The sequence below is a fragment of the Myotis yumanensis genome, unplaced genomic scaffold (assembly GCF_028538775.1).
Source record: "Myotis yumanensis isolate MYYU_CA2020_CCGP unplaced genomic scaffold, mMyoYum1.0.hap1 SCAF_2, whole genome shotgun sequence".
Lineage (NCBI taxonomy): Eukaryota > Metazoa > Chordata > Mammalia > Chiroptera > Vespertilionidae > Myotis > Myotis yumanensis.
In genome coordinates this window covers 195,680,445-195,707,593 of record NW_027223753.1, presented here as the reverse complement: position 1 = coordinate 195,707,593, position 27,149 = coordinate 195,680,445, and the positions used below count along the sequence as shown (strand labels likewise).

General features: G+C 38.6%; 1 protein-coding gene across 6 annotated transcripts in view; it reads right to left on the bottom strand.

Moving 5' to 3' along the window:
• VEPH1 (ventricular zone expressed PH domain containing 1) overlaps positions 1–27,149 on the bottom strand; it is a 196,746-nt gene that overhangs the window by 64,237 nt on the left and 105,360 nt on the right. For all 6 annotated transcript variants that reach the window (XM_070406919.1, XM_070406924.1, XM_070406921.1 and 3 more), the window contains exons 8-9: positions 25,529–25,738; positions 24,553–24,947 (exon numbers count right to left, since the gene is read on the bottom strand). In XM_070406919.1, coding sequence (XP_070263020.1) covers positions 24,553–24,947; positions 25,529–25,738 — 605 coding nt within the window. The remainder of the gene's footprint in view (positions 1–24,552; positions 24,948–25,528; positions 25,739–27,149) is intronic.

Here is a 27,149-nt window from a genome sequence, read left to right as displayed (position 1 = left end):
TATATATATATATATATTTTTATTGATTTTAGAGAGGAAGGGAGAGGAAGAGAGAGATAGAAACATCCATGATGAGAGGGAATCATTGATCAGCTGCCTCCTGCACACCCTCCCCCCACCCCCACTGGGGATCGAGCCCACAACCTGGGCATGTGCCCTTGACTGGAATCGAACCTGGGACCCTTCAGTCTGCAAGCAGATGCTCTATCCACTGAGCCAAACCAGCTAGGGCAAGTGATTGCTTTAATACTGCAAATAAAATTCTGAGAAGCAAAGGGAAATTTGGTAATTATATATTAAGAAATGTACAAACCATACTTGTACAACATCCTATTCCTTGGCAAGTAAAAATCATGTATTGGTATATGAACACACACACACGTACACACAAGGGAGAAAGGTCTGTAAGGCTATAGGTCAACCAGTGACAGTGATTATTCTGGGTTCGGAGGTGAGATTGGGCATGAAGACCATGGAATTCTTATTCTATATACTTCTGTATCACTGTCATTCTCTCCTTATGGGATTATATTCATGTTACCTGTATCATTTAAAAAGAAAAAATCATATACAATGAGAAAGTTGATATTGGCTAAAATAGCTAATTTAAATAATGTCTTACTAAATTACCATGCAATTTGGGGCTAATATTTGTAGTTTTAAATATATTTTTCTCTTTTGCCTTCCTGAGTTCACCACCTTTGGCCTATTTTACTTGCGCATCCATCTACCTGGCAGTCAGGTGGGCACGAGAATGGCGGTGTACTGAACATTAGATAGTTTTAGGAGTAAAAAGAGAAAGACCAAGGTAAGATAGACTTTAAATATCAGAGTTTGATTATGCAGCATAACAATATCCTTGAAAGAAGAGCTTTTGTCTAAAAAGCTTTTGTCTAAATTTCGTTATCTCCTTTTAGTCTCTCAACCCCTGAGCATGGAGGTCTTACATTATAGACCTGTGGCATGGAGGGGTTGGCAACCTGGTCAGTTCTAAGTTTGGCAGGGAGAAGAATATAAGATGGAAGGAGTGAAAGAGAAGACTTTTCAGTTCTGGCAGGGGTGATTGTGGAGAGGAGAGAGACACGTGTGAAGCCATTAGAAGTGGGTCCTGACTTCCCCATCTTTGAACTTGGGAAAGTGGGGATACATTAGATAAGTTATGATAACACTGAGGGCAATGGTGACCCTTCAGAAGGAGATCCATTCCCAGGTGGCTCCCAGGACCAGCACAGAACAGCCAACTTAGTGAAAAGTACAGATCACAGCCAGGCAAGAAGAGGTCTGAGGTTCAGCTCTCATGAATCACCCTTGCCTGGGTTATTATGAGTAGAGGAGAGAGAAGCTGAGGTTCTTCCTGGACAGCTGTTCACAGAAATAACCATGGGGGTGGAAAGAGATCTGCACAGTGGACTTTACAGACAACAGTCCAAGTCAGGTCTCAGAGGGGGCCACAGTTGGCGCTGAGGTGGGGTCAGATTTCCCAGGTAGAGCTATGGTCCTGCCCTTGAGCACAGTGCCTGGAGCATAAGCGACACCATCCTGTACTTCAGCCGTGAGTGCCAGCTGGGAGAGGGTGACCATGCAAGCAAAGGACATCATTCTTTAGGTAAGAAGACATTCCCTCCTTGAACCCACACCTAGGCACAATGCTTTTCTACCAACACAAGAAAATAGAATACACTTCCTTATGCCCCCAGATGCCACCTTTGGGAGATAAGTATGGGAGAGGGTAAGAGAAAGAATATTTTCTTCCAAATGAGAAATTGTTTCTTTCTTTTCTAAAACATATATTTTTTATTGATTTTAGAGAGAAAGGAAGGGAGGGCGGGGGGAGAGAGAGAAACATTGATGTGAGAAAGGGACATTGATTGGTCACCTCCTGCATGCTCCCCAATCCAAGACAGAGCAACCTGGGCATGTGCTCTGATCAAAACCAGGAACCTTTCGGTGCGCAGGATGATGCTAAAGCAAATGAGCCACACTGGCCAGGGCTGAGAAATTGTTTCTTCAATACACTGTTCAAATGAACAGTGGGGACTACATTTAAACAGGGACCCCTAATTTTCCTCCTCACAACACTGTGCTTAGTTGCTCATGATTAGTTCTAGACAAAATGACAGTACATTTTCTCTGCACATAGGAGTTGTGATGTGAAATTTTGTAATCTCACAATATGTAAAATGTAATGATAGAGAATAAAACTTCAGTGAATAAGAAGACTCAGCCTGAGGAAGAAATCTCGTCCTAATAAAAAGTCAGAATCTTAAAAGTTAGCTGGTAAAGGGTATCAGACATTTTGCACACAAGGGCTGACAGCTAATCACACTCAGTGGAATGTGGTGTCTCCTGGTGCATGTATGATTGATTGTATATGTCTTACGTTAAAACTGTTCAGAAATTGTACCAGCTTGAGCTTTTATGTTGCTATTGAAACACAGAGTGAGACTCGCCCATTAACCTTCAGGTGGTGGAGAATCCTGGATGTTGCCCTGGCACAGGGGCTGGAGAGCCTCTCCCCTCAGAAGCCACTCCAGGGCCAATGGCTCTGACACCTCATCCAGAGTCCAGTTTGCTCCAAGGTGGTGGTTAAGAGCACAGACTCTGGAGCTTGACTCTCCTACTTGCTAGCTTTATGTCCTTGGGCAAGTTACGCAAACTCTGAGACTTAATTGAGAATAATAATAACAGCAGCGAGACTTCCGGTGCTAAAACTGTGTAAATTCCAGGGGAACCAAGAGGAACTGGAATTGGTCCCTCTGGTTAATGGGAGCATAAAACGTGAGCTTCTCTGACAGAAGTGCGCTGGGCACAGGGTGAGCGCTTAGTAATGTTTGTTGTCATTACCACGATCACTATGACAACTGTTGCTATTGTATATGGAAAAAGAAGTGAACCCTCAGTCACAGTGCTGCTTTCGGTAGAGAAAAGGGGCTGATTAATAACCCTTTGAATTTCTAGGTCTCTTGGTGTCCTGAAGTTTTCACCCAATTGTTTATTTTAAAAATAACTTAAATCTATACAACGGAAATACATTTCTCTGGGGACATGGCAGAAGATGTAGCAAGAAAGATCTAAAAACTATGCTTGAAGATAGCCACTTGGTCTCTCCAACTCCTTCAAAGTTCTTGTACTCCAGTCAGGAGCAAGTGAGATTTTTGATGCTAATGTTACTTTGAGACTCAGAAGCACAGAAAACTACCAGGAAGCTCTAAGGAAAGGTTTGCTATTTTGCTGTATTCAAAGCATTATATGTAAGAGGACAACTTTCTTGCAGTTGAATAAGGAAAAATTAGTTCACCGTAACTGATTGGTGTATATATGTTGGGCACAAGTCTAAGTGCTTTAGGCATTATTGCCACTTAGTGCTCTCACAGCAATCCTATGCTATAGAACCTTCTAGTTTAGAGGAAGAGGCTGAGGCTCACAGATGATAAGTAATTTATTATACTAGGGTTAAATAGCGATTAATAACAGTTGAAGTCAAATTTATATCCAGGTATTTTTAGTGATGCAAATCCTATTATAAATTGTGTATCACTTTCATTTACAAAGTATTTAGAGATTTGTTGATAGTTTTGGTTTTGATTGTGGTTTTCATCTTCATAGTACTGTATAATTGGATGAGTTATGTGCTACATTCCCACTCATGCTCAACCCTGTCTGGAGGGAAGCCCATGTGATTGACCCATGAAATCCCAGCTCAGGGTATTACTGTTTCCCAGTGGAAACCACCTGAGCTGAAAGCATAGCAATCAGGGAAATAAATCAAGGAAATAGATTGCCTCTGTCAAGTTAGCTTTGGAAACTAGAAAGGCTACAGTAGAAACAAATGTCATAATTACAAAATTAGTTTTCTATAAATTAATGTTACACATGACAGAGTTTTATCCTTTGCTTCTTTCGAGTTGTATTCTGATGTACCTTATTTCATTATTAGGTAACCTAAGATCCAGGGATGATGACATTAGTCATCATAATTGACATTAAAGAGAGTAAACTTTTTTACTCTTTCTGGTTAATTATTTCTCTCTTCATTTTCATATTTCTGCCTAGAGACAAAGTTATATCATAAAATAGAGTAGCGATATTATTCAGCTTCCAGAACCTCAACCTTCTAGTTGTAAATTTTAAAGAGTTGGTTGTATATTTTGTCCCATAGAGGAAAACAGAAAGATCTCTTGAAGAAGTAATGTGAGAATTTATAGAATTGAATTATCCCTGCTCAGTTGTCTCAATGGTCCATGCAGTAGCATGAACTTTGGGGTGAGAATACAGTCAACATTCATTCAACAGAGGCTGCAGGAGTGGCCTCTGCCCCCAGGAACTCTGGCATCTCAAATATTTGCCTTGGGGGGAAAATTTGATGCCAGGTGCCAGTTAAAAATCATAACGCCCCAGAGCTGGAAGGAACTTTGAGTGGTAGGCTCTCTCTTGTAAGACAGGATTGAATGGAACCAGTTCAGAAAGCTATTCTTTCTTTAAAATCTTGAGATTTAAACACACTTGAAAGCATGACAAAGCTCACACTTTCATTTTCCCCATGTATTTAGATCATAATGGTGTCATTTTAAAATTAAATGGAGTATTTCTACATTGGCAAGGCCTCTATTGTCAATTTTTATGTTTCACCAAAATCCCTCTCTTGGAAAGGGGATTCTGAGAATCAGAAAGTCAAGGTGGGAGGCATCGATGACCCAGAGCCTGTTTGAAAATGGTTGAGATATTTAAAGCCTATCTATGTGTTGTGAGAGCATCTGGCTCAAAGGAAATCTCTTAGCAGAAAACCATTGGACTGATGTCCTCAGAAGAGGACCTTCCACATTCATGAATTCACAATCATCTGAGCCACCACACCATATCTGGGATTATTCTGTATGAAAATTATTCTATATGGAAACATTTCATTATTATTGAGGTGTGGGCTGGTCTCTTGTGTTTGAAAGAAGTGGCAGCAAAAGAGTGGGTGAGATAGATAAGGAGTCTTTCCCAGGATTTGGATGCACAAATACAAGAAGTAGCTTAAGTTCTGGTTTCTATAAGTGCTAGGTTTCCATATGTGCTTACAAGGAACCTGAAGTGGCCACGTGCTCCAAGTACAAATATCACAGAACCCACCCTTTGGACTATGCCGGCCCTGACCACCTAGCAAGAGCAACAGTCTCCTGTTGTTCAGGCTTTGACTGAGCTACTTCCAGACCAAGGGGGGCAGACTTAGAGGTTAACCAGGAGCACTGTCACCACTAATGTTACTGGGCTGGAAATAGTCTAGGTTGGGATGAACAGAGACAGAGACATGCACAGTAAACTGGTGGGACCCATCCATCTCTTCTTTGGAACAGAAGCTGGCTCTGAGTCCTATCCAGTTGCTGTCAGAGCCCTCCCACCTAGAGATTGGCCCTGTTCATAGATTACCTTGTGTTCACTTGAATGAATTATGCTGGAAACATGACCTTGACATTCATTTGCTGCCCAAAACTTCATCTATTCAAGAGCTCTGGTTGCCTTATAAACATCATCCTTTTAGATATGACTTTAGGCCTTGTCTGCAGGGCCACTGTTTATAGCCATACAGACTTTCCACTGCAATGGTCCAGGGCTGTCATTCCCACAGGCCACAGTATAAATGGTGCCCTTCTCGAGTAGCCAATGCAGAGGCTCTGCTTATCCAATGCAAGGGAGCCACACCCCTTAAACCAGTTGTTCTCAACCTTCCTAATGCCGCAACCCTTTAATACAGTTCCTCATGTTGTGGTGACCCCCAATTTCATTGTTACAAATTGAACATAATTAAAGCATAGTGATTAATCACAAAAACAATATGTAATTATATATGTGTTTTCCGATGGTCTTAGGCGACCCCTGTGAAAGGGTCATTCGACCCCCAAAGGGGTCGCGACCCACAGGTTGAGAAACGCTGCCTTAAACAGTGTGATTTGGGATTGTATGGAGATGCCTGGAATAGGCTGACATTCTATTCTAGTTTTTTATTTTTAATCACCAATGATTTCTTAGCCTTATTTTCTGTTCTTATGATAATCTTTACTTCTCTCAGCCTCCTACAAGCTTCATGATCAAGACCCTACTTTATGACTCAACCAAACCTCATTCAGCTAACTAAGTCTAACCCCAGGGATGAAGGGAGGGAGAGAGAGATTTCAGAAAGTGCATGCAGCTTTTGTCCCAATAACAGGAGACTACAGGTGGCCACACGATACCCCTGACCACAGCCGACATCCTTACAGAGCATGGTAAATTTGTACTGAAAGGGAACTGGACTTCCTGTGGTTCTTTATGGCATGTGTATGTTCAATGGTAATTAGGTAAATAAATAATAAAGGCAATAGAAATAGGGTTTTACTATACAGATTTGAATAAAAATAGCCTGTTCTTTAAGAACTGAAACTTCCTCAACATTTTTCTGAGAACCTGAGGACATGTGGCCATACCACATCAGCTTTATCATCACAAGATCAGCTCAACCTACAACACAACAGCTAACAGTGCAGATTCTGCTGCTAGACAACTGGGAATCAAAGCTCAGGTCTACCATCTATGTGCTAATTATGTAATCTGGGGCAAATTTTGTTTAATATATTTCAGTTTCTGCATTTTAATTTGAGGAATAATACTACTTTGACTAGAGTAAAGTATTAAAAATGATGCCTAGTATATAGTGCTTGCTGCTACTATAGCACAGAGAGGTTAACCATAACCACACTATAATTATGCTTTGTTTATGGAATATCTGCTGCTTATTAAGGATGGAATTTGTCACAGATGTACTCTCATAGAGTTTTTATTGTAAACTACACAACACAAAATTTACTATTTTAGCCATTTTAAGTGTACAAGTTAGTGACATTAAGTACAATTATAATATTGTATAACCATCACCTCTATTTAGTTCCAGAATTTTTTCATGACTCCAAATGGAAACCCCAAACCCATTAAGCAGTTACACCCTCTTCTCCCCAGCCCCTGACAATCAAAAATCTATATTTTGTTTCTATGGATTTGCCTATTCTGGATATTTAATATAAATGGAGTCATGTAATATGTGGCCTTTTGTATCTGGCTTCTTTTATTTGGCATCATGTTTTCAAGTTTCATTCATGTCGTAGCATGTATTGGTACTTCATTCCATTTGATGACTGCATAATATTCCATTGTTGGATATGCTCCATTTTGTGTATTTATTCATTCATTGATGGGCATTTGGGTTGTTTCCACCTTTAAATTATTATGAATAGAGCTGCTATGCATATTTATGTATATGTTATTATTTGAACACTTGTTTTCAATTCTCTTGGGTATATACCTAGGACTGGGATTACTGAGTTATAGGTATTTCTATGTTTAACTTGCTGAAAAATGTTTATAGACAATTATTTCCTTGTCATTATGATAAAAGGGTTATTATCAAATTTAAAAATAAAACCATCATATTAATTGTGAAAGAGATATACCTGAATAGTCACATCTGTAGTCACTTTCCTGGCGCTCTGATTGTACAGACAGATGAGTAGCAACCCTTTCAAATAGTGTTCCAATCAGGATCATTTCTGATTGGGTGACTGACTTGTGGTAATTATAGAAAAGGGTTATTATCATAACATTGCTCATATTTTTGTGTTAGTTCCAGTGTCATTTCTAATATTTCCAGGAATTTAGCCAATCTTCCCCCCCAAATAAAAATAGTAAAATATAGTAAAATATGAAACTAATTTAAAATTGAACTTATTTTTACATGACTATATTGATACTTTTATTACTTCTTCAGAGAATTTTAAGTTACCAGTGGAAGGAATTCACCCTCTAACAGCAACGATTAATCAATTCAGTTCTAGAAAGAGGAACATGAGCACTTATCCAATCACAGATACTCCAGGGTAAGTTCATTTGGAAGAAGTCAACTTTTTCTTACCATGCACTCCTGACGGTTACCAAATACAGGTTACATGTTCAAACAGTATGAATACAAAATAGTCAACATCAACGTGATCAGAAAAAAATCTGGAATATTTTTATAGAAGCTAGAACAATTTGCAGATGCAAAAGTAATTTTGGAATTTATATGAATTTTAAATCAAATACATACATATGCATGCATGTATATGTAAATATACATATATATTTTGCATGATGCTAATGTAGTTGATTTCTGGCAATGATACAGAGTACTTTGTGGTCGCACTGAGTCAGTAGAAGCCCATGTGTTATAAATAAACATTTGGCTCTACCAAACAGAGATTTATCAAAAGTTGTGCAGAGGCAAACAAGGCAGGCAAGCCATGATCCCCTGCAGGTACCGATCCATGTGCTACCAATTACTTTACAATTCTGCAAAATGTATAACAGCAACCAGATTGAGGGCACAGAAAATTTTAGGAAATTTTATTATTAAATTCTACTAAAATGGGTCTGTGTACATTTCTTTCTTCTGAAGAAAGAAGAACAGGTCTAAGATTATCTATATGTGAATCATCTAACTCATTGCTCTCTCCAGTTGTCGGTTCTGAACTAAGACCTTCTGGCCTATTCACCAGCCAGCAGCCTCAAGAGAACACTGTTAGGAGAGTGATATATATTTACCAAGAGTCCTGATTAGGTCAGGTAGGTTGGTCTAAAATGCATGGGACTTCCGCACAATGTACATCAACTATCTCAAACTCTTTGCAGCTTTTGCAAGAAGTGGCCTTTAGCAGCTCCTAATCAAGCCTGGCTTTCCTAGAATGTTCACTAGGAATCTGTTCTAAGCTGATCCCATAATCATGTGTCTGATGTCAAAAAACTAGGGAACATCTTGTTTCATTCACTACTGCTAAATAAGGTTTCACTGAGTTGAAAGCAACTACGTTTGTGCAAGAAGATCTGAGAATATACCATAAATCTGGAAGCTAATTTTAGCACACAATTCTAGTCTGAAGAGAAACTCAATACTACAGCCTACAAGTATGACTGAAAGCCTCCAAGGAAGGTATTTTCATAAGAATTGTACTCTTACAACATACATTTTGAAAGATGTTACAGATTACCTTTCATTGGTGCAGCTGCTGTAATAATATGGATACCTGATAAGCTTGAAGAAAGTTGATTTTATTTGTTACCCTGCACCAGGAAAATGTCTAACATAATCATCTTTATTAGTATTGAGAGCCTTATAATTTAAAAAGAGATATTAGGAATATATGAATCTAAAAAATGTAATCCAAGATAAAGTGCAATTTTTTTTATCCATCATAGTATTTCACACACCGTCCAAGTGCCTTATATATCTGTTTATTGTTTATTTTCTGTTATGTTAAAATGCTCCTCCTTGCACCCCCTCACTTTGCCGGGTGGGGGTGGGGAGGGGGGACAGAAGCTTAGAGAAGAACCTGAACTGCTTCTTTGTCCCAGTCATTATGGGAAATGTCTTCCCAGTGTCTCTAGGTGTGAGTGGAGAATGTTCTCTCCTCCACCCAGCTGGAGGATCAGTTTAGCATCTGTATTACCAGAACCCCGCCACAGGCAAGTGCCATTGTAAGTTCTTCAAAACCCTTGTGCAATTTAGCTGGAGGAAGAGGAAGGTGCTTTGGCAGTAGTAGGGGGCGGGGGGGGGGGGGGGGGGGGGGGCAGCGGCAGTAGCTCTACAACTACTTTGATTTGGTTGTGGTTTTGGTTTTGCTCTGATGACAGAAGTGTTAGTAATGATATCCTGTGCTAAATGCTTTACTCCATAAAGTGCAAAATTAGTAGTAACTGGAATCACTGAGGACAGAACGGGTAAGACTGGATCTGGACTTGATGAATGGCAGGTCTAGATAAATGGAGCAGAGGGCTCATAGAGGAGCAACAGCATGGCCCAAAGCATGGGTGTGGGGAGGAAAATGGCACATCTATAACGGCAGTGTGGGACAGCCAGCCAGTGACAAGGCCATGAATCCAAGGTGGAGTCCTGACTCTGCCTTCTATTGGTTATATTACCTGGGACAGGCTATTTGGCTTTCTAAATTTTTCTCATCCATAAAATTAGGACAATAATAACTAGGCTGCTAGCTTTTCATCAGGATTAAATAAAATAATTGATTTAGTTATTATTTTATTCAATAAATATTTATTAAGCACCATAAAGAATCTCAATAAAGTAAGCTATTCTGAAAAATAATAAGTTGGCCTATTTGGAAAGAGCAAGTCCATGGAGAAATTACTGGAGCCTGAAACTAGAGGCATAAACCACATGCAAACACAAATGACAGCCACTGTCCGTTTACAGCCCTCAATACAGGACTGATACAGACAAACCAATAGCAAAGACCAAATGGTAGTCTATTTATATTATTTATAATACATGTATTTCTTTGTTCAATAATTTACAAATAATTCCCTATTTCTTGTTTGTTTGTTTTTAAAGGGCAAGGGTTAGCTGGGAAGAAGGTAATAGAAATAGAAACTGAAAAAAATAAAATCCCAAAATATCCAGACATATGCAGGTTAGTTTGGGCTGATTGAGCACCTTTTAAAGATTTGGCTTTTCTAAGCATTAGAAAAAATAATTATTAAAAGAGGTTTAATATAGTATAGACATAGACTCAGGAATTTTCAAAAGGTCATTCATTCAACATGCATTTACTGAGTTCCTGCAGTGTAGACATTAGCTATGTAGTAGTAAATAAAATATGTGCTACCTAGTTTGTCTAGTGGGGGAGAGAAAAAACAAAGAATAATACAGCAAAACACAAAATGTTTCATACTAAGAGCTATGAAGAAAAAAAAGCACAGGAAAAATGCCCTTCTCCAAAAATATGGGAACAGCTCATTTAAATAGGAGTGGGGTCAGAGAGGGTTGCTCTGAAGAACCAACTTTTGTGCTGAAACCTCAAGGACAGGCAGGAGGGAGTGAGGTGAAGAGTGAGGATAAAGTAGTCCACGTCTGGGCCTTAGGGTGAGAAAGAACCTGGACAATGGTGCTGGTATAAACAGTCCTCAAAGACCTCTCTAGGCCTGGTAGCTTGTTTTTTGTTGTTGTTGTTTTTTTAATTTGTATAAACCTTGATAGATGACTTCATAACCAAGTTGGCCTGGATGACCTCTAAGATCCATTGGTAACTCTTAGAAGAGAACTTTGAAGATTATTTCTGGCCACAGGGGTGGTCTACTTCCCAAGCATCCATAGAAAGATGACTTACACAAGGTCCCCCAGCTTCAAGAGATCACATTCACACGAAGCAACTCACATCAGACCCAAAGAATTTATAGGAAATGATGTGACCATACTGTGCTCTGAAAATAAAATGCTAACAAAGAGTGTAACAAAAGGTGGTAAAGGTTAATTTTATTTCCTTGTTAAGATTATAACTCCTCCCAAGTATGTTGCTCTAGTGAGATGACCAAAGCTCTTCCTGCAGGTCCTACTCACATCTAGTTGAGTAGGCCCTTCTCCAAATACAACTACCACTTAGCATAAATCCAAGGGTAACAAGAGCAGGTTGTCAGCAGATGTCCTTTCAGATGGTTCTGGGCACACAGGTGCCTTAGGAATCCATATTAATGTAGAATCCAGTAGGCTGGAGACCAGATGCCACCATGAGCAGACAGCATCGAGTGGGAAATGGTGGCAGGGATAATGCCCCACAACCAGGAGAGGCTACGGTCCCTTGTATTTTATACCTTTCCTGACCCATGAAGGGAGGAAGAGCTGCTGAATTTGATTTGATTTTAATTTTACCTTCTGTCAAAACTGAAAAGTAGTAACCGGCCTCCTCCCCTAATCACCTTCCTCGGTATTGTGATGCTCTGTGCTCAATGAAATGCTCTCTGAGAAGCTGCTGTTGAAACTCTGTGAGCATGGGATATGGAGGGGTGTTTGTTCCTTGACATTCTCAAAGGGAGTAGAGCAAACTACAGACTGAAAGGAATGTGCACGGGCTAAGGAAATGCAAATACAATGAACTGAGGACAGGAGACAGAACATCAAAGATAGGAAGATTTATTATGAGGAAAGGAAGTCAAATCAGAGGGAAGACAAGAATGTGATGGGGGTGGTAAAAATCCAAGTAGTCTAATTGTTTTCACTCTGAGCGGAGCAAATGGAACCTGAATATGACTAGTGTCTGCTTTGGGACAAAAGAGAGAATAAAGCACACAAAATGTCTGTCTTAGAAAACTCAGGCAACTTTGCATATTTTTTTTCTCATCAATTTTTTCAAATAAAGGTGAAGGGAGTTATTGGCTCAGAGTAGGTGAAGCCTGTTCTATATGAGCCCAGTGGCCCTTGAAGTGTGCATCTGTCACAACAGAGCACACACTTCCTAACACACGGCCTTTGTCTGCGGGGCTCTCACAGGGCCGTGGAGTGAGACACCCGAATAGCCCACCAGGCACCATAGCGACCAGCCTCCTTCTGTCTGCCACTTTCTTCTGTGGACAGAGACCCAGACATGCAAATCAGCATCCCCAAAGCCTTCTTTCTGCCATTTCTTGTCTTCCTACTTTGGGCCCCTTCCTTCCTTGCATGATGGCATCTCATCAGTGGGTACTAAGAGTGACACTGCAAATATGAGCAAATGTTCCCTTGGCTCTTAGAAAGAAGGCTGGAGGGAACGAGTTTCAGGATAGGTTGATAGCAGAAAAGCACTGATGTTACACTGCTAGTTCTTTTTGGCACGATTCTTCTCATTCCACAAGCTCATTGAATACCAAACATTTACAGTTGGAGTCAGGTCCCCATACTCCCCCCGCATCCACTCACTGGAGTTTTACAATAAGCTCAACCAGTGATTGCATCAGGTTAGGACACAGCTTCCTTGAGAAGCAATTTGCACCCTTCCAACACCAGCTCACTAGGTATCAGTAGAACTGTACCAAATTCTTCTCATGAGGCGCCTCGCTTAGACCACAAGTGCTATTATAGACACTATTTACTACCAAGTCTGCACCTCTTTACTCTGCCAAACATTTTGTAGACATCTTTTGTCTGCTGTCTTCTCTTCCATTCTCCTAAGCTTATGCCTTTTAATTTTTTTTTATATCATTTAAGTGGAATTTTAGTGGTAGTACAGGTAAACATGTGTTCAACCAGCCATGTTTACTGAAAGTCTTGTGTGTGTGTGTGTGTTAGGAGGGGTGTCAGAAGTCCTTAAATACCATCTATAACATAAAACTCTGGGTGAATGTGGCAATCAATATGAACCGATTGTCTAGAACAGGACTTCATAAACTATGGCTCTCAGCCAAGTTTGACTCACTGCTTGTTTGTGTAAAGTTTTATTGAAACACAGTCATGTTCATCTATTTATGTATTATTTATGGATGCTTTTACACTACAATGACAGAGCTAAGTGGTTGTAACAGAGACTGCATGGCCTGTCTCTGTCTTATCTGGCCTTTTATTTAAAAAGTTTGCCAGCCTCTGGTTTGGAATGCAAGCTGATAATAATAATAATATTGCAAGACTTGATATAAATATTTTTCTATATTTCAAGCATGTTTGAAAAATGTTAAAGTTTTTGAAATTACTACATTTATTCTTGGTGTCATAGTGAATGCCATGGGAAAGAAATATATTTTACTAAGGTATGGCATAAGAATATCCTTTTAAAGAAAGGTAGTGATACAGATTCAATATCTTGTAACCAATATAGCAGTGAGATAAATGTTACTCATAGAGGAAAATCTGATAACTCTTCACATGTTAAATTTGAAAACTGTTCGTCCACCTTGCTCTTCCTCCTGGGCTGACGTCAAACACTGGACCCTGTACTGGGTGAGCAGGTACAAAGGCAGCTCCCAGCTATGATTGCTCTTTTGATACTGGTCCATTCACTGGGGACACCACACCCCACACTCTCCCTTTAAGTTCTTGTGTCTCCAGACCCTCATCTGCCTGGAGAACTTCAGCCCCTTCTGTCTGAAGGAAATGGAGAAAGGGTGAGAATCTAAAGGGATGCACTGCTGATAGAAATTTATTTGCAGCTCCTGCTCAAGAAGGTGTAACTTTGGATTAGAAGAGAGAAGGGGAGCCCAGCTGGTATGGCTCAGTGATTGAATATCAATCTATGAAGTAGGAGGTCATGGTTCGATTCCTTGTCAGGGCACATCCCCGGTTTGAGGGCTTGATCCCCAGGAGTGGGTGTGCAGGAGGCAGCCAATCAATGATTCTCTCTCATCATTGATGTTTCTATCTCTCTCCCTTCCTCTCTGAAATCAATAAAAAAATATATTTTTTTTAAAAAAGAGAATGAGAATTCTCAGACTGTCTATGGTCCCTAACCCCCATTGTTACTTTGCAATGGGTAGTTCCATGCCCGACCTTACCTAACATGAATGAGTAGAGCGGTTTATCTACATCTCCCTGCACACACCTTGCCCACAACCAGCTGATTCCTGATTCCATGTCAAGTTAGGTTTTGTTTCATTTTTAGAGGTATCTGAGCTAGAAGGAAAGGAGTGTGACCAAAACCTGAAAAAGGATTTTTTTTCCTTCAAAAGTCAGCAGGGTCATCGTTACAGTAATCTGATGCAGGTCTTGTCTTAATACCACAAACGCCATTTCTTGATGAGATTTCTATTATCACTAACACACCACATAGGGATCAGAAGATTTCACCAAACCATATCTTGATGTATAAAGTGAAAGTGAATTTGAAACACTTAATTACATTTCCTTAAAATGCAGACAAGTTCAAGTTAGCAAAAGCAATGCTTGATGAAAAGCATTTGGGGATTTCTTAAACCCCAAGTGTTTGAAAAACTAGGCTCTAACTTGAATTTAGATGCGTTCCTTCCCCATTAGGGCAATATAATTTACATTAAAAGTATTCACAGATAACTAACAAACCAAGGATGGCAATATACTATTGTTTAATCTTTTCTTTGGACGTTTCCTCATATTTTAGTACTTTTAAATTCCCAAATAAACCCTTTAATTTTATATAGTTACTGAATTACGTTAGGAAGACAGAATATTATTCTTGCTGTTGCACATAAGTTAAAAATATACAATGATCCAGGGAATGCAAAATTTAACATAACAAAATTTGTGGAAACATTAACAAATATCGTAAGTGTTTAATGTATATTTGACTTTGGAATTACAGCAAGATGATACTATATCAATATTGTAAGAATACAAAGGATGTCTATTTTGGTCTTGATTCTTTTACTGTAGATTCAATTGTTTATAAGAGTTCAAAGGCTTTGTTAAAAGCCAATGAACAAAAACCCTCAGGGTGTAACTGTATTTGAGCTGGTATGAAATAAAATAAAAATTCAGTAGAAAGACATGATAAGGATGTAGAAATAGTCTTAATTGTCTACATTTACTGGAGAGGATCACTATTAAATATTTGTAAGGTTCTTTTTAAAAGAACTTAGAAAAAAATCATGTAGATTCAGTAAAGAAAAGATGGTCCAAAGTACAATAAATTCAGTTCCTTTTAGAAGAAATGAGGGACAATGGATTAATCTTTAAATATCAATGATAGGTGAAATCACATATAGATAATTGTCTCAAACTGCTGTTCAATGTTTTGAATTTAGGAAAAGTTATGTCTTTCTTTCTTAATTTAAATTCTCTGCATATTTTAGGGGAAATGTAATCTGTATGTTTTGAATTCATTTACACAACATGGCTAAGCATGATTGAAACGTATTTGATACTTGTAGGTATTTTAAAGCTAGCTGTTAAAACTATCTTCCTTGAAAAACTAAATACTATGTACATAAAAAGTTAGAAGTTCACATCACTAAAAATTCAAACAGATACCAAGGAGTACAGTTTCTTGTCTTCCAAGCCAATTTATCCTTTTTAAAAACCCCTATCCTGTGAGAGGAACCAAAGGGCAATGAGGACCACAAATGGAGTGTCATGAGCAGTCCAGATGACTTATCCTGGTATCTTTGAGTGTCTGTGAGAAGAACACTCATCTCTTCAATGGAGAGGTGCTGCTTAAACAAAGAGTTAATTAAATCACAAAGTCCTTGTAAGGAAGAAAATTCTTTACTCCTGGGAAATATTATTATTTCCATAGTAATAATGCTTCTCAAACATTAATGCACATAGGAATCACCGGAGGAATCACCGGAGACATCTAAACTGTAGATGCTGGTTCAGTAGGTCTAGGATAGGCCTTAGAATCTGAATTTCTAATGGGTAACCAGGGGATCTCAATGTTGCTGGTCCATGGGCCACATTTTGAGAAGCAAGGCAGTCTTTCAGGGTTTCTCAACCACTACTGATATTTTGGTTTGGATAATTCTTTGTCTTGTGGGCTTTTCTATTTGTTGTAGGCAGTTTTGCAGCATCCACTGGCTGCCAGTAGTCCCTGACTCTCCTCCCTCAGTCATAATAAACACAAATATATCTAGACATTTACCAAAAGTTCCCAGCCTGGGGACAAAATTGCCTCTAGCTGAGAACCAGTGCTCTATTGTTATATTTAGTGGTTACATGTTTGTTGCACAATATAAACACCTCTTCTGATGAACCAGCTTCAGTGAGCACAGTAGTCATCAATCAAATAAGTAAACAGCTTTCTTTTTTCTCCTGGGAAATTGTCATGCTTTTATTTATGGACATTGTGGATTTTTAACTGATTTTTGTTTCCCTCCTTACTATGGCCACTAGGGTGTTCAGAAGTAAATGTATACATTTTCAGATATAAATTTCTGAAAAATAACTCAACTACCGGATATATTTTATTTCTCTATGTTTGTTTCCCCCTCACATTCAGTGAATCATCTTTTTTTATTTTATTATATATTTTTATAGGCTCTCATACACAATTTGAAATAAGATCGATTTTCATTAAGTAAGGTAACCCAATTTGACTAGAAATAGACCAGCCACGACATGCACAATGCATTCATTTGCTAATCATAATTGGTCATTTGCTGTTTGATAGCTATTAATAATTTGGGCAGATAGACACCTCAAAAGTATTAAACAATCCGGCCTACTTTCTCCTAAGAAATTGTAGTAAACTGTTGAGTACAGATGTCTGGGGAAAGAACAGGAAATTAACATGAAATAAAAATATTATTTTAAAATTTTATTGTGAAGATATAATATGAGCAATAAAGTTGAGGCTGATGAAGGACTTGGCCAAATAACCAGTTTTACATTTTGCCAGCTTTGACATAAGGCACTTAGAAATAATTAATTTAGAGCATAAAGGACCTTTTAGAAAAAAGGACATAAAAATGATCCAGCTGAGTGTTTTTCAAGTTTCTTTAAGCTGCAGAATTCTTGGTTTAGATATCTATCAGGAAGGTCAATGTGTAAACTCCGCTAACTCATAGCTGCTCTGTTGGCAGGGCAGGGAAAGAAGGAAAGAGGGGAGCCTGAGGTCTCTTTGAGGAGCATAGGTTGAAGACCCATGACCCTGTAATACTCTTGGGATAAGGGTGAGGAAGTGGTGGCACAAGGAAATGAAGAACCTGTTTGAGGAATTGAAACTGCCCAACAACAGAATTGGGACTGAAACCCAATCCTATAGACTCTGGTTAGACAGGATGCTGGGGAGTCTGGAGTTTTCACCTGGGTCAAAGTTACCAGCATCTCTCTCCAAAACTTTAAATTATGCACGTTTCTCCTTTCCCTTCCCTTTCTCCTCAACCCCCATCCCCAATCTGATTCTTCAGAGAAAACTGATGTAATAGTTTGATGTTTTCTTTAGAACTCTTCCCCTCCTTCTCCTTGGTTCTTCTTAGCCAGCTCTATTTTTACTTTTATCATAGCATTTAATACTTATTAACACCCTATATAGTTTACTTGTTTATCATCTATTATTTATTGTGTGTATTTTCCCACTAAAACAGTCTCCGTGAAGGCAAGGCAAGGATATTTGTTTGTTTTGTTCACCAATGTTTCCTAAGTTCCTAGACTGATGCTGGCAGGTAATAGGGCCCTCAGAAATAGTTGTAGAATGAATGAACGAACGAATGAATGAATGAATGAATGATAAATAGGATGAATAAACAGAGCAAAGAGAATTTTAATGGGAGTAAAACTATTCTGTGTAATATTACGGGGGGAGAGGGGGTGGTTACATCCATACAATGAAATATTACTCAGCTCTAAAAATGAAATGAACTGTCAAGCCCTGAAGGAACCTTACATGCATACTACTAGTGAAAGAAGCCAATCTGAAAAAGCTACTTAGAAGTTAGAAAATAGGAAGTTTGATGTGAGAAGCAGAATCATGTCCAGTGTTTCCGCAATGGTATTTTATTTCCCACATCTGTGGCCCATTTTAATGGTGGTATAATATTTTAATGACTGTTGAATAATTGATGTGAACATTTCATCTGAAAAGTGATTATTTTCTGTAAAACAGTTTATTCCTAAAAGTCCACTGAATCTTTTTGTAAGAAAAGAAAAAGTTGCATTTTATAATTTCTCACTGGTCTCTAAGGTGCCCAGGGCAGCAATGTGGACAGAGAAAACCCAGGGATTCGGTGTCCTTCACCCAGCTCTTTCTCACCCCATCCAAGTGCACCTGCCAACACATGGCACAAGGCTCTGTCTGCTTCAGACTCATCTGCAGTTTGTGAACATCTCCTCTCTGAAAATGGACTACAACACAAATTAAGGCTGCCAATGATCAAATTCCCGGATCCCCGATTGCCAACTATGCCATTGCCTATGTTTTTGGAAAAAACATTTAAAAATCCTTCGTCATCTGAAGTTTGATGGTTGCTGTGGAACAAACAAGAGGAAATTATCTTTTTTTCCTTTCCCCTGTCATACCGAAACCCTTTACCTAGCTGTTTAATCTCTTTTTAGTTCCCCAGCTACCAACTTTTCATCACCAACACTGCTCAGAAATATGGATTTGCTCATTTATTAAATGAGATTTGTTAATATCTAGGGACCATTTTGTTTCCCTAAAGGACATATCATGCCAGTTTCATAAAGGAAGTAAATGGAAAAATAACATTCACTTTCTCGAGATTTGGTTTGTGGCAAACTGGATCTGAATGGCCTCTTCTGCTGGGACCCTCAGTGCTTGAGACCTTTTCACACAGCACTGTATACTCGGGAGCAAAGACCGTCTCCAAACAACAATAACGGGTGACTGATTATAATCTCTGAAGAGGAGCTTCCCTAAAACAAGATTAACAACACTGTCTGGCAGATGTAAGAGTACAATGCCTTATATTTAAAAAACATAATACAATTAGAAGAAAATATTTAAGATTATGAAATATGCCACAGCAAACTACTTCTGCTCCTAAAAAATACCTCCTCCTTTTCTCCTTCTCTTTCATCTTCTAATGTGGCCACCTTTAAGGTAAGATGTACTGAAAGGCACTCCTGCACAGTGTTGCTCCACGTATGTATATACTTATACTCCTACTTATTTATTAGCAAGGTTCCTTTACACTTACTAGGGACATATTCAAGGTGGATACTATATTAGAGAAACTGTCCATTTTAAAGGGTTTAGATGACTCACTTCATTTACAGGCATATCATCTCTCCTGAATTTTCACACAAAAATGGCCCAAGAATGTACATGTGTTTTCCAATTTTACTTTAAGCTGCTTTCTGGTTGGATAAATGCACATCTGTTCTGTAGATAAATATCATGTAAACCAAGATGAAGATAAACAACATACCCCTTTGTCCACTAGCATGGTTAGGGTATTTTTCTTTCTTTATTTTAATGTTCAAAGAAAATCCAACTTTTTCATTTTTTAAGAAGGAGGAGTCTTTGAACACATAACTAATGAGAAGTAAAGTTATTTGATGCCTTCTGGTGGGACTCTGCAACATGTTTCATGGGTTAAAGAGTATAACACCCTCACGGGTGATGTGATGATCTGGTGTTAACACAATAGAGTAATTGGGAGGCGATCTTTTCAAAAGGATTTGTAGGGCTTCCTTATTATTTGGATGTTTCTTGTAGGCCATTGCAGATGACTGGATCCAGGATATGTGTAGCAGGAGAAAGTAAAGAGGAGGACACAGCCACCATTTTAACTGTCTGTTTTTGACTAAAATCCACACTTCGGAGAAATAGGAACTGATGAATAAGGTAAGGTAATCCAAGATAAATTTCAAAGTACCAAGAAAAATTCTCTAGAAAAGGTTTTCCCAAAAAGTAGGCCCAAGGGATTACTTCAATTAAATAAGGCTTCAGGAAATTTGTAACATTTATACTCTTTGCTGTTTTTTTCCTCTTGGATTGTGAGTAAAAACTTTAGCGTGTGTTTTTTTTTCTTTCTCTAAATCTTACAATTCTCCCCATGGATAAATGATCTCAGTCCCATGAGTAAACCAAACTATTTTTAAAAAGAAAGAAACCTTCCCCAGAACCAGCAAGTGGATGAATGTTACTATTATCACCCCCCAGATTGGACCAACTTGAGCAGGAACAGATCGGGACTGGTCTTGGCTTTGCCCCTCTGTCATCCCAACATGAGAGTGGACTTGACTACAAGCAAAATTTCAATAAGGAAGCTCTATTTGTAATTAATGTTGAGAACAGCTTCTGGTGCTTGATAGTTACACTGAACTTTATTTCACCTTTAGATATCCTTATATCTATTCAAGTCAAGAAAAATCAACTCATGTGGGTCTATTAGAGAAAGGACAACATTACTAGCTTTAAAATTAGCTTTCTGCAAGTCAGCTTGCTGATATGCCCTACAGATGGGATTTATTTTCACCCAATCGAGAAATACTTCAAAGCTAACTAAAGCAGCATTGATGGGTTCTTGTAAGCTTTTAAATCATCCTTTATGGAAATCCAGATTTTCAAGGATTTATTTCAATATCATGATTTTTTTTAAACCTCTAATCATTTTTGTTCACATAGATGAACACCAGTGGTTTAGATTTTTAACATGCCCTTTAGTAGATGAACTGAATTGCTTTGGTCTTGTATGTAAATATAATTAGGCAGTGATATAAGACCATCAGTCTGTGTATGAATACATAACTTGCAGTAGTTGGCAAACCTGCACCTGTGCTAAAGTCTCGAAGGTCCAGGGGAGAATTACTGACTTGGGGAAAACAAGCTCTTTCATAACCAAAATGACACTGCTGACCCAAACTCAATAAGACTTGGGGTTTGACAGCTTTTCCAGACATGCTGGTAGATTTGTGCTGATCTCTTTATACCAGCCGTGGGCAAACTACGGCCCGCGGGCTGGATCCGGCCCGTTTGAAATGAATAAAACTAAAAAAAAAAAAGACCGTACCCTTTTATGTAATGATGTTTACCTTGAATTTATATTAGTTCACACAAACACTCCATCCATGCTTTTGTTCCGGCCCTCCGGTCCAGTTTAAGAACCCATTGTGGCCCTCGAGTCAAAAAGTTTGCCCACCCCTGCTTTATACTCTACTAGAGGCCTAATGCCTGAAGATTTGTGCAAGAATGGGCCTTCACTCTGGCTGGAGCCGCCTTTCGGCTTTCCCACGCTGCCCAGAGGCCCGGAGTGGCTGGGGGGGTGTGGGACGCAAGCATCCCTGCTTGGTGCCTGTGTATTCAAATTAACCCACCATCTTTGTTGTGTTAATTTGCATACTCACTCCTGATTGGCTGGTGGGTGGTGCAAAGGTATGGTCAATTTGCATTTCTCTTTTATTTTTGTAGATTGCCTGTTTGCACTGTGATCAATAATAAGGTAGCTGACTGAGGCTAGGAGAGTTATTTGTGACCTTGATTCACCATATACTGAATTCTGCTGCACTGTACCTAGTGGTACCTGTTTCTTCAACCCCATTTATTACCAAAGTGTTAAGTTGAACTGTATGCAAGTGATGGTTTATAGGTAAAAATATAGCAAGTCAAATATCAGTTGTGGCATATGATTCTAACCAATACCAAAAAGCAATTTCTTTAAAGGGTTGTTTTGTCATGTTTGTAGTATGGACTTTGTAACACCAGACTAAAATCATCTCAACCCTTTGTTGTTGATCTTGTTTCCTGCTGGCTATTTGTCTGTTTAATATTGTGGAAGTGATTTTTATGCTTCTTCCCTTTGTACCTTGATTACTTTGCATAAGTTTCAAGAAAGACATCATATACCAACAACACATTAAGTATAACAATCTCTAAGCCTAAATCTTCCTTCTATGAATCTTTATGAAAGAAGCACTCTATTGTTGAGCCGAGTGAACTCATGAGACCAAGCAAAACTGTCACCCAGATGACTGTTGGCATTTTGCTGAATGGTTTACACAATCTCTGAAATAATAACAGCATGTCCCCTGCAGTCAGCATGAGGCCTTTCTTGGTGGATTTATTTACAGTGTTTCATATAAATCTTCCATCCCTCACACATATATCTGCACAAGGAATTTACCAAGAACATCCAGGAAATTATAAAAGTATGAGTGAATTCCAAAGTGTCAACTTAAAAATATACATACTCAGTTTTAGGTCATTCCTGAGAGGAAACATCAAAAGAAAATAATTTATTTATTTATTTATTTTAGTAAAGATGATGGATTCATTCAACATTTTGGAGAAAAAAAAACACACCAAAAAAACCACCCAGTCACCTAGTTAACTCTCAAATACCCAAAATAATTCAAGGCAATAAGAAATACCACGTGTTTTTGAGAACTAGATGCTTGAAGTAACTGCAGGACTTCACCATGTAGCATACCTTGAATGCTTTAAGCTAAACTTAAAGCAAGAAACCCCCAAAACAGAAACTATTCTTGTAGATGGAAATGTGGCTAACTTTCTATTTGCTACAAACTTCCTCTGCCAAACTGGAAAATTCATTTAACCTCTCTTATATCAAATTCTTCAACTTGTGCATAAATGCATAGATTACCAGTGAAATGAGCAATTGTAAAGAGTTTGTATTAGTTGAGTTTGATTTTTAGTTATTCCCAAGTCCTGGTATACTTCATTATCCAAAAGTTATATTGAATATGAGCAATATCACTTTTATTTTCAACATTTAAAAAAAGTTTTAAGAAGGCTAATCAATAAATGAATTAACACCTTTGAAAATGTCAGATTCTAGACAGACATGTTAAATAATAATATCCATCATTCCCAAGCCCTAAAACCCACTAAGCCCCTTGCATTTGTTAGTGTGAAAATATCTTCTTCCCTCTGATTTGGAGTGAGAGACGGGATAGAAAGTTGAGTAGGAAAACCCCTTCTAGTTCCTAAACCTGGAAGGGGAGGATGGTCAGTAGGTGAGTGACTATGAATTGGAGTCACTATCCTTTAGCTGTACTTCTTTCTGGAAGATGGGCTGCCTGGCTTTTTCAGTGAGGGCTATAGCCTCTGAAAAGATGTCATGTCCAAGGAGAGGGCTAAGACTTCCATCTGAACCATCTGAATCTCAAGGGAAGAACATGCCTGCTGCCTAAGCATGGCTGTGGGAAAGATCTAATTGCCCTGGCAGTGCCTTGGAGTCATCCAAACCAGACCAGAGGGTGAGCCTGCCTTGGAACTCTGTCATTTTTTAAAAATAATTTTTTTATTGATTTCAGAGAGGAAGGGAGAGGGAGAGAGAGAGATAGAAATATCAATGATGAGAGAGAATCATTGATAGGTTGCCTCCTGCATGCCCCACACTGTGGACCAAGCCCACAACCCAGGGATGTGCCCTGAATGGGAATCGAACCGTGACCTCCTAGTTCATAGGTCAAATCTCAACCACTGAGCCACCCCGGCTGGGCAACTCTGCCATTTTTAATACTCGTTTCTTAAATCCATCATCTTTCCCAGAGACAGGACTAAGGCATGACATGTGAGGAGGCACCAGAAAATTGGGTACTCAAGATAAACAATATTTTTAAAAATCGAAATGAATACAACAATAATGAACAAAATATCAAAAGCTATAAATAAAGATGTGATCCACATTACTACTTACCTCATCTCCAACATGGCTGGCAAGACATTGCTGCTGATTCTATTGTTACTTCAAATTTTACTGAGTTTTTTGGGCATCTCCTTAAAATGTGAACCCCAGAGAAGTCTCGACCCCTGACATCCTTTTCTCACTTTGGCCTATGTTTTCTGACCAGCTCACACTCTCACTGGTTCCGGACCTACACCGCCTCCTGACCATGGCTGTGCTCTTTTCCTTCTCTACTCTAATCTCCAAGAGGCGAGGAGTTGTGTCTCTTTGGGTCAAAGGTGAATCTCAGCACCTAGCATATAGTAGTTGCTTCATAAATGCTTGTTGAATGAATGGAAGAAAAAATCGGTTGAAGCCCAATGCTGTGTATCATTTCCTTGCACAATTATGTGGATGGAAAAATGCCTCTGGCTGGACCCCTACCATAGAGCCTGTTTTGGGGGCCACAGACCCCTTTCTAGGTTTTTCTTGATTGCTAGGGACAAGGAACCAGAAACAATATATCCTTGAGTTTCAAACAAATCAGATGAAGTAGATTCAAATGAGAATTAGAAAGATGATTGACCTTATTGGGGGGAAAAGTAATTAAAATAATGTAGTGGTGCTTCAAAATGATCTATTTTTCAAAAGAACCAGAAAATGTAATTTCTGTCATTTTGAGCCCCCCCCCCCTTTTTTCTAATGATGTCTTAAATTTTTCTAAGTTGGGGAGTTCAGAGATCTTACCTTCAATGGTACACTGGTCAGGGACTGGAATCTTCTTTCCGATTTCCATGGCGTATGCTTTCACTTTACTGAGGTTCTTCTTTAAGTGCAAGTAGAGCTTATCTTGGTATTCTACAGGACTTACAGTCGTCTCTGGAGTTTCTTCCTGATAGTTTTTTTTTACTGTTTCTGGCAGATTCTCTGAGTCTATATGTATAATGCTTGGGTGTGAAACTGAAGAATTTCCCAGCTGTGATCCATCAGTGTCCGCCTTAAAGGGTGACTTATTTCCTTGGCTAAGTGAGTCTATTTCTGAAAGGGAGATGCTGGCTGGTATATCTCCTCTCTCAACAACTTCCCCATCATCTGAGCTCATGCCCTTTGTTAGCACAGTGTGCAAAGCCAGACTCTTTGACCTACAATACAAACAAAGGGAAGGCTGAGACAGTAAAGAGTGACCATTCACTGACAAGGCAAAGAAAGGATAACAACACTGGGACAAAAGTTATTTCCTCTAGAGCGTGAAACGGAAAATCAGTGCTACTAACAGATTTGATAAAACATAGAACACCAAGTTATGTAATAAGCCAATCCTTTAAAGATGTAGATCACCTGCCCATAGATTTAAAAATCAATTTTGTGGCAAAACTAGCTAGAACATGATGGATTTATATATTTATATTGTTTTTTTTCTACTTCTCCTTCAGCTTTTTCATCAGAAATTGAGAAGCTTTTGAAAGTCATTCTCCATATCTATAGAATTTAAAAAGTGTTTTAAAAAATAAGCCATTTGTATTCTCATTTTTTTTTTTTCAAAAGTGAGCTTCTTTGGATAATTAAAGTATTGTGAAGGAAGTTTCATTCATGAAAGGATGGAACTTTGGGTTACTATAAGTAAAAGATACTTAAAAAACACCCCATAACAGTGTGATAATAAAACCAATAGCCAACATGAATTACATATTTGGGGGAAAAAACAGCTAAGCAAAATTTATACCTGTTAAATCTAATGTCTTTTCTTTCTTCCTTGGAAACTTGGCCCAAACTATATCTTCTGATAGATCCAGGGGTATTGATCTCAGCATTTATTTTGTCTTCAAAAGCCTGTATTTTAACATGGAGCTTTTTTTGGTCTTCATTTTCAGCTGCGGTGAGCTTGGTTCCTTCTAGCTTCTCAGGGAATTCAATTTCAGTGCTGATTTTTCTCCTAAAGAAGTAAAGATGATTGCATTAGATACTAGTCATATATCCCCTTCAGAACAGCATTGCTCTCTAACTGCTTTTAATTCAGAACTGAAAACTTTACCTGATGCATTTTTTCTTAATATATTTTTATTGATTTCAGAGAGGAAGGGAGAAGGAGAGAGAGATAGAAACGTCAATGATGAAAGAGAACCATTGATTGGTTGCCTCCTGCACACCCCACACTAGGGATTGAGCCCACAACCCCGGCATGTGCCCTGAACGGGAATCAAACAGTAACGTCCTGGTTCATAGGTCAATGCTCAAACACTGAGCCACACCAGCCAGGCTGATAAATTTTTATTAGTCATTTAATAAATGTTTTATTGAGTAACATCTATGAACAAAGGTTTTTGAAATTGTCTCTATAGCTTATTCTGCTAGAAGTTTAGAAACATTGATGTTTATGTCAACTTTGTATTAGAAATACTTTGAAGGATTCAGAGAATACTAAGCAGTTTTTATGGTCATCTACCATATTCCTACCTAGCTCTTCAAAAGCATGGCTTTTATACAAAATTCATGCCAGGTATTTTCTAGAAAATTTACGTATGCTGATCTGTTTGTACTGAAACTGATAGAATAAGAACATTTCAAGTGGAGGGGGGAAATCATCAGTTGCTAATTTTATGGAAATCAGTGTGATTCTCTCATCTTACAAACTTCTTTTTGAATTTCAATATGTTGTGTAAAAGAGGTTTTCCATGAATGATATTAGTAGTTCCAAATATCTTTTACATAACACCCCATGTGTCATTCCAATGACCTCCTTTAAAGCAGGGGCTATTTGGGGAATAATTTTGGAACCCCTCTAAGGGCAAACACAGTGCCCTAAGTAGAGTATGAGCTATAGATAAGTTGCAGAAACACTAGTAGTTTGCCGATGCTCACTAAAGTGCTGAATGATTACAGAAGTGAGTCTGCCTTTATCTTCCCTAACCTGCCTTCTAATATGAGCCCACCTAGAGTTATTTTAATTTAACAATCACTATCAATCATATCACGTGGGGTTAGTATTAATTCCTTTCTTATAAGCACAAGGGTTAATAATCCCTAGAAGTCTACTCATCAAGACGGCTTGATGACTCTGTTGCTTTTTCTCGTGTGTATTTATTTACTTGGCTCTCTTAGCATTTTTCCTAGAAGTTGAGAAAAGGGCTTCAAACTTATAGAAACATTCTGGTTTTTGCAAGCATATGACTGTTTTCCCCTAAGGGCCAAAGTGAACCTGGCAGAGTACTTAGGTGAGGGTGAGAAAGTATATATATATTTTTAGTGGCATTGCTTTTTTTAAAGGAAAACCAAGACAAACAAGCTGGAGACAGTTGTTTTGTTCAGTTATGTTCAACCCATTCCTGGGTCATGTCTCTGGTGAG